Source organism: Tachypleus tridentatus, chromosome 6 (assembly GCF_004210375.1).
Source record: "Tachypleus tridentatus isolate NWPU-2018 chromosome 6, ASM421037v1, whole genome shotgun sequence".
NCBI lineage: Eukaryota > Metazoa > Arthropoda > Merostomata > Xiphosura > Limulidae > Tachypleus > Tachypleus tridentatus.
Window position 1 is genome coordinate 150,141,264 of NC_134830.1, and position 13,653 is coordinate 150,154,916.

Below are 13,653 nucleotides of genomic sequence, written 5' to 3' on the forward strand. Positions count from 1 at the left end.
AGCGCCCCTCACTTCTTTATTTAGCACTATAGATAAACCCTAAGATATCTACCTTCTTCGTGAGTATTACGTCAGATTCTTTCCGACTTGTTAAATCAGATAAATTATCATATAAGTGGTGTTTACAAAATGTTCCTGCAGAGTGCTATTTTTTATGAATCTGGTTAACTTATCGAATGATTAATCAGACAGAACCAGGACTAAAGAGTGAAATCAGAGTATTGTTTACAACTATTAGAACAGATGTTTTACTAGAAGTTCAGAAAATCTTCATACTGCTGTATACCAATGTTCTCACTTTATGTTTCAGTATATAGGTCACGTGTTTAATAAGATAGTTGTATCGGATTTATCGTTAGACGCTTGTTTTAGTATCTTCGCTTATGTTAGTTTTTTTTTTTTTTTTTGCATGTGACGTATATTCTTGACTGCGTATTTCGCATATCCCGTGTGTTCTCGAAATATGTAAATATTCTTGAATGTAATAACAATGTACTAGGTGTGTATGTAATACCAGCGATAGATAGTATTGTTACCAAACGAACTTTGGTGAATGTTCTAGAGCCTCACGTTATTGGTACATATAAAAACCGACACCCTGAGAGATAAATAGAATTATTATTATTGAACAGCTACAGTCACTGTGCTATAGGCCTGGGAAGCTATCATTGTGATTAACGTCTGCTAATCGGATAGTTGGTTGGTTTATTTGGTGTTTTATGGCACAAATCAACTGGGCTATCTGCGCCAAGAAAGTAAAATGTGGCTCATTGTGATCTGAGTGTTGCACAGACTACACACTGGTGCATCGGTTCCTGATGAAGGAAAACGATGAGTTAAAAAACTGTGACCAATGTGTAGTCGAGATAGGACAACTGCCTCTTTCTGATCCTTACGGAAGCAAAACGGTCAAAGTCCAATATACAGTTTTGTTTGGAAAAGCTTGTTTCCATGTTGCTCACTCTAAGTCGACTGTCATCTGGCAGGAGCCAAACTTTGAATACAGGACCATAGTCCATGTATGGAACAGGCACAGAAGTGATACTGCCAGAACTGACAGATTCAGCTGCAGTGTAGGCGAGCTTGTTCCCGCGAATACCAACGTGACCCAGTATCCAGAAAACCTGGATAAAAGTAGATGTTAAATAGAAATGGGCCAGTCAATTTTGAATAACAGCAAAAACAGGGTGTGAACCAATGTGAAGCAATTCCAGGCATAGTAGAGAACTAAGCGAGTCAGTATAAATTGTGCAGTTTGAGTATTGCTTAGTTTCTACGTGATCCAGGGCAAGAGAAATGACGTACAGTTCAGCAGTGAACACAGAAGCTGTAGAGGGAATTCTGCGCCTAACTACCGAACCACAACTAACCATGACAGAGCCCACACGGTCACCGGATTTCGAACTATCTATAAAAATATGAATAGAAAGATAGTTCGAGAGATGTTCTGTAAATAACAGACAATGTTTCAATCAGGGGGACCACCAGTGGATCATCGGTATGTCTGCTGACTTACAACACTAAAATCTGGGTTTAGGTGCCCGTGGTGGGCAGAGTATAGATAGCCCACTGTGTCTCTTTGTGTTTAATTCAAAACAACAACAACCAATCAGGGGCGTCTACTTTTCTCGGATGACTTAAAGATAGGTCACATTTGGGAACTGTAAAATGCCATGGTGGGATGAGCTGACCAGTGGATACAGCAATATTATCCAAGGACAGACCCAATTCATCCAACTGCGCCTGGATACGAAGGCCAAAAGGACCAATGGCAGATTGTTTGTTCTATGGCCCACTGAGTTTTGATCGACTGAGAGCACGATATATCTTTAGCATAGAACATCGATTCGCTCCCCAAGTGGTGGAAGAGAGGACACGAAGGATGTTCAGTGCTCTTGTACATTTGATCTGTAGCTGCTTGATGTGTGGTATAAAGGTCAGCTTATGGTCAAAGATAAGCCCCAAGAACTTAGTCTGAGTCCACAGGCAGCACAACTTCACCAATACGGAGTTCAGGATCGGGGTGAATACCCCATTGGCGGCAAAAGTGCATGCAAACGGTTTTAGAAAGAGAGAGGTTAAAGCCGTTTGCTGTGGTCCACTTCAGAAAACAAATGATGGTAGTCTGTAGCTGCCGCTGAATATACCTCATGTTCGACGGCTGACATGAGATGTGAAAGTCGTCGACATAGAGCCTGTTTGCAACAGCAAGAGGGAGTTGTTCAGTAATGGCATTAATCTTTACACTGAAAAGTGTGACACTCAAAACACAGCCCTGAGGGATTCCAAGTTCCTGTGAAAGAGAATGGGAAAGAGTCGAATCCACACGAAATTGGAATTTCCTGTCCATTAAAAGAAAATTTAATATAAACGGGCAAATGCCCACGTATCCCCTATATATGAAGGTCTCGCAAAATGTCACACCTTCATGTTTTATCGATGGTACGACTCAAGAAAACACGGATGGCTACGTCCTCCAAACGTGGTCAAGTGGGAAAGACAAGGTGGGCACATGCTGAATAACCAACAGTCCAACCCCTCCATGCACTCGTTCATCACACAGCCTGTCATTTCTGTAGAAAGAAAACCGTCGAAAGGTGACTGTGCCAGTAAGTTTCAGAAATGGTTCCTGTAAGGAAAGACATATAGGATGGTAAGAAGCAATCAGTTTTTTGATGTCATCTAGATTAGAATGTAAACCACAACAGTTCCATTGTATCAAGATGGCCATATCAAGGAGGCCTATCAATCTCCATGTATCCTGCCCAGCGTCGATTGTGTAGATCTTTACTGTTGGAACAGGACTCCAGTGAAGGAGGACGTGAACGAATGATCGTTTTACATCTTAGGGCGGGAGAAAAGATGTATCCGAAAAAATGCCCGTACCCAGAACAAAAGAAAGTGGATCTTGAGATTTGCTGTAATGTGTGTAATGGACAGAGATGGGTGTTGAAGTTGATTCATTAAACGTTTTAACCATAGAGGTCAAAACACTTTTCATTTGTTTGGAGAACGTTTCTTTTGGAGACACAGAGAGATCTGTCTGTACTGCCACTGTAGTAGTGGAATGAAGTGTGGCAGCATATGTCCGAGATAAGGTGGTGGACAGCAACTTTCAAGACTCAGGATAAGTAATGTTATTAATCGTTTTGAAACACTGCACCTCTTTTTCTTCCAAAGAACGAAAGTAGAACGGGTGAGAGCCATTGCAACTGATGCAATGAGGGTCCGTTTCACACTAGTAGGCATCGTGGTCCTTGCCACCACAAAGAGTACACATCAAGGAACAACAACATGACGTCTACGAGTGACCGAACCAATGATACTGAAAACATCTGAGAGGGTTTGTAATGTTTAGCCATACCTCGCATTTAAGATAACCTGCCTTGATGGTAGCAGGTGGACGTGGTGATGAAAATGTCAGAATGAGAACATTGCTCAGCATCATAACTCCATCTTTGCGTGAGAAGATACGTCTCACTGGAGAAAATTCTTGAGTAGAGAAACTGGCGAGAATCTCTGATTTGGGAACGTTCTTCAAATCCCTCTCAACAATATCCCCTGTGATGAATTCAAAATAGCATGAGGTGTTATATAAATAGGTATATCCCCAATCGTCTTTGAATGCAAGAGTAGTTCACTGTGTTGAGATGTGGATGTTTCCACCAATATGTCACCAGATCGAAGCTACTTTACTGACTTTGGAGAGTCAGCAAGTCCCTCTAGCCCCTTCTGAATGAAAAAGGGAGACATTTTTCCCTAAAGGTTTGTCTGAGCAGAATCTTCAACACGTGGTCGTTCACCGATGGACTGTTTTTCACTATTTTATTTAAGTTTTTATTTGGAGAATCCTTAATAAAAAAGGAATATTTCAGTGCCCACTGACCCCACCCACCTTGGAGCCATACAAGGAGATGCACTACAATGTCAAACAAGGACCCTGCAGCAACACCATGGTTTCGTCAACACTATACCCAAACACCAGCATCAGATACAATATCCACAACACCTGTTGAGAACATCTAACATTGGTACTTGGCTGACTCTAGCCCAAGTGGACCAGCCGATTGATTCAAGGGGTCACTCCAAGACCGCCCGTCTAGAAAAATTCAAGGCCAAAGTGGTGTGTTATGGTTGGACCTCTTAATTACCAGGATCCTCTCCTCCCCTTCACGGTTCGCCACGCACGGCAAACACGTTGGTGGATGTTTAGATCCTAGAGGAGGTAAACTGAAAAAACAGAACCTTCCCTGGGAGGTCCCATCACCACGTACAGAAATCTACACCGAGGGGCCAATTAATCGGTCAACTGCAGAATTTGACCAGGAACGTTTATAGATATCGAACGTTACAAATTGTTAAACTTTAGTAAATTAACTTTGGATGAAAGTATTTCTTCGAAGACATTAAACGGTATCATCGGTAAAAGTAATTGGTGTGAGGCCAATCAAGCTAGCTAGCTTAAGCGAAGTGTAATAATATCAACTCAGAATTAATTTGCTCATCGTGAACCTGGATCGTCGATAAAATATTCAGTTCTAGACGGGATATAAGATTTAGTGTTGTTTGTAAGTTTGTAAAACCTATTGTATATAAACCGTCATTTGTCATAATTATTAGTAATAATCGTTATTATAAATGATATTACTTTTTGTTTGAATATTTGTGTTAGCAAAGCAAATTCTGTGTATTAATCTTGTTGGCAAATAAAATAAATTTGATACATGTTAGTATTTAATTAACTTCTAAATTCATATTTCCCGTATTTAAAATAGTAATACATAACGTACATGACATAATAAATCAGAGACTCGTCCAATATAAATTATAATACATAAGACAATGTGGTTAACCTCACCATTAACTGGTAAAAGAGTAGCCCAAGAGTTGACGGTAGGTGTCGTTGAATAACGTCTTCTCTCCAGTTTATCACTTAAAGTAAGAGAAAGCTAGCGTAGTTAGCCCTCGAGTAGATGTATGCGAAATTCAGCAACTAAACTATATAATTTTGTTTTGTATTTGAATTATTTACGAAATATTGATAGAAAATTTCGAAATGATCGGATGAAAAACTGGGCTGAGCGAGTCTTTAACACGAGAATCACTTGTATCTGTCACATGCCAACTGTTAACATTGTCTCTAAAACACACGATTGGATTCTTCTTTTGTTAAATCCAACAACTGTTAATGTGTGCTTAATTAATTAGCTTTATCCATTATCACTTGTCTGCGGACTTATACTACTGGAAACCAATTTTTGATGCCAGTCGTGGGCAGAGCATAGGTGGCCATTTGTGTTTAAATACAAGACAAACAAACATTGTCCCTGACGGGAAGATACGCCAGTGCGGTGTATCAAAAAACCAGATATATATAACAAAATAACGAAACAGAATGCTGTGCACAGACATCAGTAATGTGAGAGGCCTGGTATGAAACTACATTGGTCCAGAAATAAAACAAAGAAATCGTTTCGTTCTTCAGTAAAATGGCGATTATTAACCCAAAGTAAAGATCCCAGGTTGCTTTCATGTCCAAAGGCCCTTTTTCATTCTAACTCAAGTTGTTGTTGTTTTTACTGTTTTATTTGTTTTTTGAGTTGTTCTGTTGTTTAGTTCTATTTAAACTCAACGTTTTATTTATATGTTTTTTATAGTTGTTGTTAATACACTTAATAATTTTTAAAACTTAATACTTAGGATCCCCTGTGGTAAAAGAGCGGCACGAGGACAATTTTACACATCAGAGCCATCTATACGTATTCGTTCTCGATTCTGATTGCACTATCTATAGGCCACGTGATTTTGTCGTATTAGTATGTTAGTTTATCCAAGTTTGTCTTACTGCTAGCTGACTGGTATGGCGGTGTGTGTTACGTCTAAACGATTGTCCAGTCTTGGAGAAGGACCTCATTGGGATGAAGAATGTAAGGTTTTATGGCATGTAGACGCTTTAGCTGGTGACGTTTGTAGACTTGATGTAGAGACCCGAGAAACAGAAGTTGTTCACCTAAGTATGTAGCTATGGTTACGAGTATCATTAGTAAGGAGATTATGTTAATTATATATGTAAAAACGGCTCGTTTGGTTTGGGAGCGAACAACGTTTCGACCTTCTTCGGTCGTTATTCGCTGCTCTACGTAAAATATTTTCTCAATCCAAACGAGCCGTTTTTTACATATATATTTCTCTTCAGGTGGGTTTTCTCGACATCACTGATAATTACGTTAATTAGATTTGAACAACTCCAAAGTTTGTACAACTGTTTGATAGTGTGGCATTAAACTGTAATATTAATAATATTTAAAAAAACATCTCAACTGACGTGTTACAAACAAAAAATGTTCTGGTTGAACCTCCCCTCGGGCTCAAAAGACACTTAAATATTGTAACCTAGATTTGACCTTGAGCAGAACAACAACCTGATACGGTTTTTTAAACGAAGAATCTGCAGTAAATATATGTAGAATTAGAAATACAAATATTACTGTAACTGTACAGCTGTATTATTTGTACGGACACACGTACATATTGTTAAAACATTTAAATTTCGCCATGTGGTAATATGTTACTTTTAATATAAACTTCAGTAACGATAGTTTGTGCTTTCTGCCTTGAACATTGAACTTCTGTAACAATACGTCTTACTGTGTACATCGAACAATATTCGATCTGAAACTCAAAGTACCGGTATTACGGTTACAGCTAAGGTAAATGCATTGCACATCACATAGTGACTTCTGATGGACTCAGTTTTTTTTCTGTTATGAAAACATGTTGCGCCCTCTCCTTAACTTTGTTAGATAAACATTACTTATGTATATAATATATAGTGAGTTTCTTGATGACGATAACCCCCTTTGAAATAGAAATGTATTTCGGAATGGTTGGTATTGGTATTAATACTTTTATTGATGAGAGAACGTTTCGACCTTCTTAGGTAATCTTCAGGTTAACAGAGTTGCTGGTCACATGTCTTAGGGACAATAGTATGAACAAGTACAGGACTGTAGGGAGCGTTGCAGTTTGATGTTAGGTTTGTTTTGAATTTCGCGCACACACACAAATACGGTCGGTGTTCAAGTATAAGATTAATATTTCCCCTGGGGTGCTCGAAGACTAAACAGTCCTCCTTCAACCCCGCATCTGGAGGAAATTAGAAAATTATTAACGTGAGTTGATAACACGGATAGACAGATCTATGAATGTGATTTTACTAATCTAAATACTTGTTTGGTAAGCGTGGCAGGCAACAAAGCGAAGGCTAAGAAAACTTCCCTCCAAAAAGAGATACGATGAGAAACAGGTCGGATACAACATGAACAATAAACAAACGGGCCAAATCAGGGTCGGGGATGGATCGATGGATCAAAGTGCTCAAGCAGGGATCAATGGATCCAATGCTTAAGAATTAGAATTAGGTGTGGGGAGAAACGGGAGTACCCCGAGAAAACCCACTTTCACGACCTGGGTGCCGAATAATCCACCCAGATCATGCCCGAGGGTAGCTGTCGGGTAAGAAATTCTAGGTTAATAATCACAGGAGAAATAAAAAAATTAATAATTACGATCATGATGAGAGGCCAAGTTTGGTTGTGGTGGCAATGTCGGGTTAGCACGTTTTGTGATAAGTATGCGCCTTAAATTTGCTCGAGCCATATCTATACGTTGATGTGCTAATAACCTCCTCTCAGGTGAAATTTCAAGTGGTGTTTCTAGGCTTGGCTGTTCTACACTGGTCTGGACGGACTTATGTCTTCCCTTAATTTGAGATTGTGACGACTTGGTGTTTGTGGATGTGGATTCGGTTTGAACCGAGGCGTCGGTCGCGTGGTTTGTATCTGGGTCGAGGTGGTGGAACTTGGAATGAGAGGTGTGGTCTGGCACGATTTGTTATCAGACTTCTCAGGCTCAGAGTGGTTTGATTCAGGTCGGTCGGTTTTGTGTACAAGTTTATGTTATAGGTTGCGAAACGTATTCAGGTTGTTTGGGTGATCTCGGATTAGTTGGGCGACGTCGGGGGCGTTCGGCACTAAAATGAAAAATATGGTAGTAACAACCATTGTGTAGAATTGTATCGGCAACATGCTTGGTGATGGTTGTTACTATTTTCATGAAGCTAGTAGGTTGTCTGGTAGATTTTGAGAATATACGATGCACGGCGTATATTTCGGTCTTTGTCTGGGTTTCTATGGCGTTTTTGATCTCGGGCTGATGTATCGAAGGGTGTATACCTCTCAAGAAAACAGCGAAAAGGCTTTTTGTCGGAGAGCATCTGATGTTAATTACAGTGTTCCACGGTTCACAGAAGTATGAAAGGTCGGCAGAAGTTGACGGTTGAAGGAGAATACCTCCTCGGCGAAGGAACCGTGTTCTAGAGGGGTCTATGGAAGCGCCGGGCTTAGCTTGGGCGATAAACGTAGCAACTTGAAAAGGCGAGCGGTGGGGTGGTAGACCGTCGACGAAGACCGGCGGGACAGAAGGTGCGAGTGGCCTTGCAGGTCCAGGTAACGAGAACGACATACTGGGAAATCAAAAGGAGATAAAACACACGTCTTACTTACTCGGCGTCCCGTGTGTGACTCTGAATTTCGGGCAAAGCTACACGAGGGTTATCTGCTCTAGCGGACATCAGCAAGTCATAACCACCCACTCCCAACTCTTGGGCTACTCTTTTACAAACGAATAGTGGGATTGACCGCCACATAATACCGATCCAACGGCTGGAAAGGGGAGCATGTTTGGTTGTACAAGTAGGGATTTTTATTTTGCGTTTCTTTATATTTGTTTTACTACTGTGAATCTTGGTGTTTTCTATGATCGTGTTGTGTTTATTTGATTTGCAGTGTTCATAAACCTGTGAAGGTTTTATTTTTTGTTGATGTTCTTTGAATCTAGTTTCCATTTCTCTTCTTGTTTCTCCAACATAGAAGTCGTGGCAGTTGTTTATACTATTTTTTTCTTTTTTCCCTAAGACATGTGTCCGCAACCGTCAGATGCAAACTCTCTTTGTGAACCTGAAGACGACCTAGAAAGGTCGAAACGTTGTTCTCTGCTAATCAATAAAAGTGTTAATACCCATACCAGCTGTTCTGAAATACATATAGTGTGTTTATTATTTTAAGCCTGTTTTGGAGATCGTATTTACCGTTTTAAATATTGTGGTGAACCTTCCAACCTAAACGTGGCGTGTTATAGTAAATCTCCATTATGTTGTGATTTAATTTAGTACATTGAATAAAAACATCAACATGCACGTTTTAATGTTATATTGGAGTGACGAAGAACGTCGTTTTGATTTGTGGTAATTTGAATTGATGAAAATGATTTTCTAAAGCGACATCTACTTGGTTAACCATTTAAAGCACTCAGCTGGCCTCCAGGTTGAGTCTGATCAGTGTTTTTCACGAGTTTTACTGTTCTTTGTGTAGACTCCAGTTAATCTTTAAGTTAAACTTCTACCATTGGTAACACATTTCTTAAATACAATTAAAATATTTAAAAGATGTTAAACATCACTACGCTCTTACTATGTGAAAGGTTAATTTCATGAGAAAATATAAATGGGTGATAGCTGTATTTGTTCCAAACGCACATTTTTCTTAGCCTCGTGCTTATTGTAAAGCCGCTAGTTTATGAATTGTGACATATAATCGCTCAGCCGTTTTGAGGTCAGAGGTGCGCACTAAAACTGAGGATCATTCAAACCCACTTATTCAGCCACAAGTGTTGGCGGCGGGCGCTGTATACTAGCTATTTTCCTTCTAGTTTATAGGTTTAAAATTAGGGACGGCTACATATAGTTAGCACATTTGTAATTCTGACCAAATATGACAAAACTCACCATATTCCTTGACACAATCCTAGTTCAAGTACAATATAATTAACACATAAACCTACTTTTATTTGTTCCGTTTGTACCATTTCGTTTTTAATCTTTTAATCTAATCTTATAAATTTTCATTTTTTGTATATCGTACCTGTAGGTGGCAGGGTCGTCAGCCTCGTCATTCCTTACTCCTCAGATCCTGACAAATTAGTAGTGACTGTCGACAGAGAAATAAGAAAACTGTCTTGGAAAAACCAATCCTGTGAGTTGCTACAGGAAGTGGATCAGGACAAGCCTGACAACCATTTTAACGACGGAAAGTGCGACAGGATCGGGAGACTATGGGCAGGTACGTAACTGGTTGTGGTCTATCAGAAGTACTACACCTCACAACTGGTGAGAGAGTAGTGACAGACAGAAAATGTCAAACATATACGAATATGTATATATACCAGATTGAAATTTTAATAGATAAAAGCATTTACACTAGATTGTAATTGATAAAAACATTTATACCTGTTTTAACTTTCTTAAAACAATTACAAATTATTTAGGAAAGGAAAACCTGGTTTGAACAAAGACAGTTATGTAAGAAACATTTGTTGTGTCTAAACAAATAACAGAAAAGTGAATATAGTCTTATTATTTTTTCGGCATACAGATTATGTGATACTACGTCGTGACTATGTTAATGTTGTTTTAAATTTATCAACAGGAACTAAAGGTTTTGAGAAAATCCCAACTGTAATCGAACCTGAACAAGGAACATTATACAGCCTTGACTCAAACCTGTCGCTCAGGAAACATGTGGAAAAAATTAGCATTTCCAATGGCATGGTGTGGAATTTGGACCACACAATCATGTTTTATATTGACTCCTTGCCTCGGAAGATCTATGCATTTGACTTTGATTTGACCCCCGGAACACTAAGTATGTTTGTTCGTTTGTTTTTTTAAATAAAGGACATTCAAATATATTTATGGTACTGCTGTTTTACTTCTTGTTACGTCAAAAGTTAGTTTCATAAAACACAACAATATTTAAAGTATTGGGCGCTAAACTGCTAGGATTTAGATCGGGATTTTAACATGAATGTGTTTCTTCTCTCTATTATGATTCCTTGTGGAATTCTAATCCGGATTCTTATACCCAAACATGTATATATATTTTAGTCCTGTTTTGATTCCAAGTGGAATATTTAATAATAGAATTTTTTTTTAAATTATTTTCAGTGAAATTCGACCTTTTATTTTCAGGTAATCAACGCACTTTGGTAGATTTCAATGTTGTTCCAGCCTACGAGGAATGTGGATTTCCTGATGGAATGACCATCGATTGTGAGGGCAAATTGTGGGTTGCATGTTATGATGGTGGGCGGGTTGTTCGTATTGATCCTGCAACAGGTCAGAATTGTTTGAAAACTAAATCTTACAGAGGAAATAGTAAAAAAAGTTGAATTAAGATGTTTGATAATAACTAAAACTTACAAGTTTAATCATTTCAATAATTATAAATTAAGGTTGTCACCCTTTGGAAACAAAATTTAACCTGATGTGTTTGTCTCAGGCTTTCACTTCATTTTTTATTATTACAGCTCAAATTTTACGCACCGTTAAATTTCCTGCACAGAAAATAACCTCGTGTTGTTTTGGAGGGCCAAATTACGATGAGTTGTACGTCACATCCGCATGGGCTGGGTTGAGTGACGTCAATAAAAAGGACCAACCACAAGCAGGTGCGGTGTTTAAAGTGTCAGAGCTCGGTGTGAAGGGATTTCCTCAAGACCGTTTCGCTGGTTAAGGTCTATTAACGTTGAGAAAGCTGTATTGATAAAGAGTGAAAATATAAATATATTCAACGAACACACAGTTGTTAAATATATATAAATATTTCTTTGTTACTAAAACTAAATTACATTTGTTAGTGTTATTAATGTTCTCATATAAATCTTTGTATCAGATTTTTTTTTAGTAATGAAAAAATAGATTCTTCATGACAAATGATTTCAATAAATTTATATACCATAGTATCTGATCTGTTGATCCGGTAAAATTATCACAATGACTTCTTCGAGTAACAGCTGGAAACCACGGATATTCCATCGAATAACACCTATATACCACAATGACTTTCGTAAGTAACATTTGTATACCATGGGTATTTCTTTACATAAAAATATATCCCACTAATCACGAAACCATATACTGTTGCATACCATATATTCCCGACATCAGCAGAAAAATAACCAACATTTGGCAAAAACTAGTAACAAAATATGACATTCCAGTTAATACCAAATTTATTCAAAAACCAGACACAAAACTGAGGTCTATACTATGTAAAAACTACACTGACAAACACCACACCAACATTAGTATAAAATACAATGTGATAACTGCCACGACTTCTATATCGGAGAAACAAGTAGAAAAATGAAAACCAGATTCAAAGAACATAAAAATCCACCTTTACACGTTTTCGAACACTGCAAATCAAATAAACAAAACATAACCATAGAAAACACCCAAATACTAAATAAAGAAACAAACATAAACAAACGCAAAATTAAAGAAATCTTACTGCAAAAACCCAAGCCCGAAATAAACGAACACAAAGGAACACCTTTACACCTGTATTAATAAATATAATCAAATATCTAAGCACGCCCTCTACATTCCTACACTCAGTTACACAAGCCCCTTGAAACATGTGGTCAGCTATCGATCAGTTACCTCTTTTTTTCTTTGTGAACCTGATAATGACCGAAGAAGGTCGAATCGTTGTTCGTTCCTCTACATAAAAATTTTCTCAACCCAAACCCGCGACCCTCGGATTATGAGTCGAGTGCTTTTACCACCTGGCCATACCGGGTCTCCAAATGACTGAAAGGAACACAGTTCTATGCCATTACGTGTTATATACACCGTAACTAAGAGCTTTTGACGGATGGTGTAACATTCCACAATAAGTAAAACATTTTTTCTTCTATTATGTATAAGTTACAGTAGACAAGATCCCCGTGGACGTGGTGGCGACTTAGACCTGGCGTGGATGTGTACGTCTAGTTTAATAGTTTTATATACACAAGTTGGCATGACAATTTGACAGTCATCATACAAGTAGAAATAATCATTCACGACATTCTAATGTCCAATCAGGCTGTACAAAGACGTCGTCAAAACACACTGTCTAGAAATACAAGTTCTGTGTACATTCACTTTTGATACTATCACCAGATGTCAAGGTTTATTGGGCTTGTCTTAATGGATGAGAGTGTAAACCTAGGTTAATCTTCATGACTTAAGGCAAGTCTACTTTGATCAGTGACGTTGTGGTTTATCTGGGACAGCATTCAAACGTGGTTTCTTCCATTCCAGTACAAGTAGCCCAAAATATTTTGTTTTGTTTGAATAACGACAAAACACATTAATGTAACTGTGATATATATATAGAAGAGTGGTCAGAACAGAGTGAGCCTAGTTTTATTACAGTATACAGATACAAGTCTTTCTATTTAGTTACACTTATTTGTAATGTATCGATATGTTTGTAATATAAGTTAAGTGTATTTGATGTATAAACATTTTGTATAACTGAGTGTGTTTTGGTATGTTCACATTAAAACAAGTTCTGCAGAACTGATTCTCACATGAATTCAACAAGCATATTGTTATGAATTGTACATTTACTGGTGAAAATTGTTAATTATGTTAGTCATAAATATGTACAAATATTTACAATTGTTCAATAATTTTAGTCTACCAGCATTTATGATAGCAAATCACAAGATAAAAATAATATAAATTTCTTCTATACTTTTTTC

General features: G+C 38.0%; 1 protein-coding gene across 1 annotated transcript; it reads left to right on the plus strand.

Annotated features, from left to right (window-relative positions):
* Window positions 1-5,814: 5,814 nt before the first annotated feature.
* On the plus strand, window positions 5,815-12,291 carry LOC143254019 (regucalcin-like). The gene is made up of 5 exons (XM_076508734.1): window positions 5,815-6,014; window positions 9,987-10,178; window positions 10,545-10,760; window positions 11,087-11,233; window positions 11,425-12,291. The coding sequence occupies exons 1-5, from the start codon at window positions 5,861-5,863 to the stop codon at window positions 11,628-11,630; spliced, it is 915 nt and encodes a 304-aa protein (XP_076364849.1). The 5' UTR covers window positions 5,815-5,860; the 3' UTR covers window positions 11,631-12,291.
* The last annotated feature ends 1,362 nt before the right edge of the window (window positions 12,292-13,653 follow it).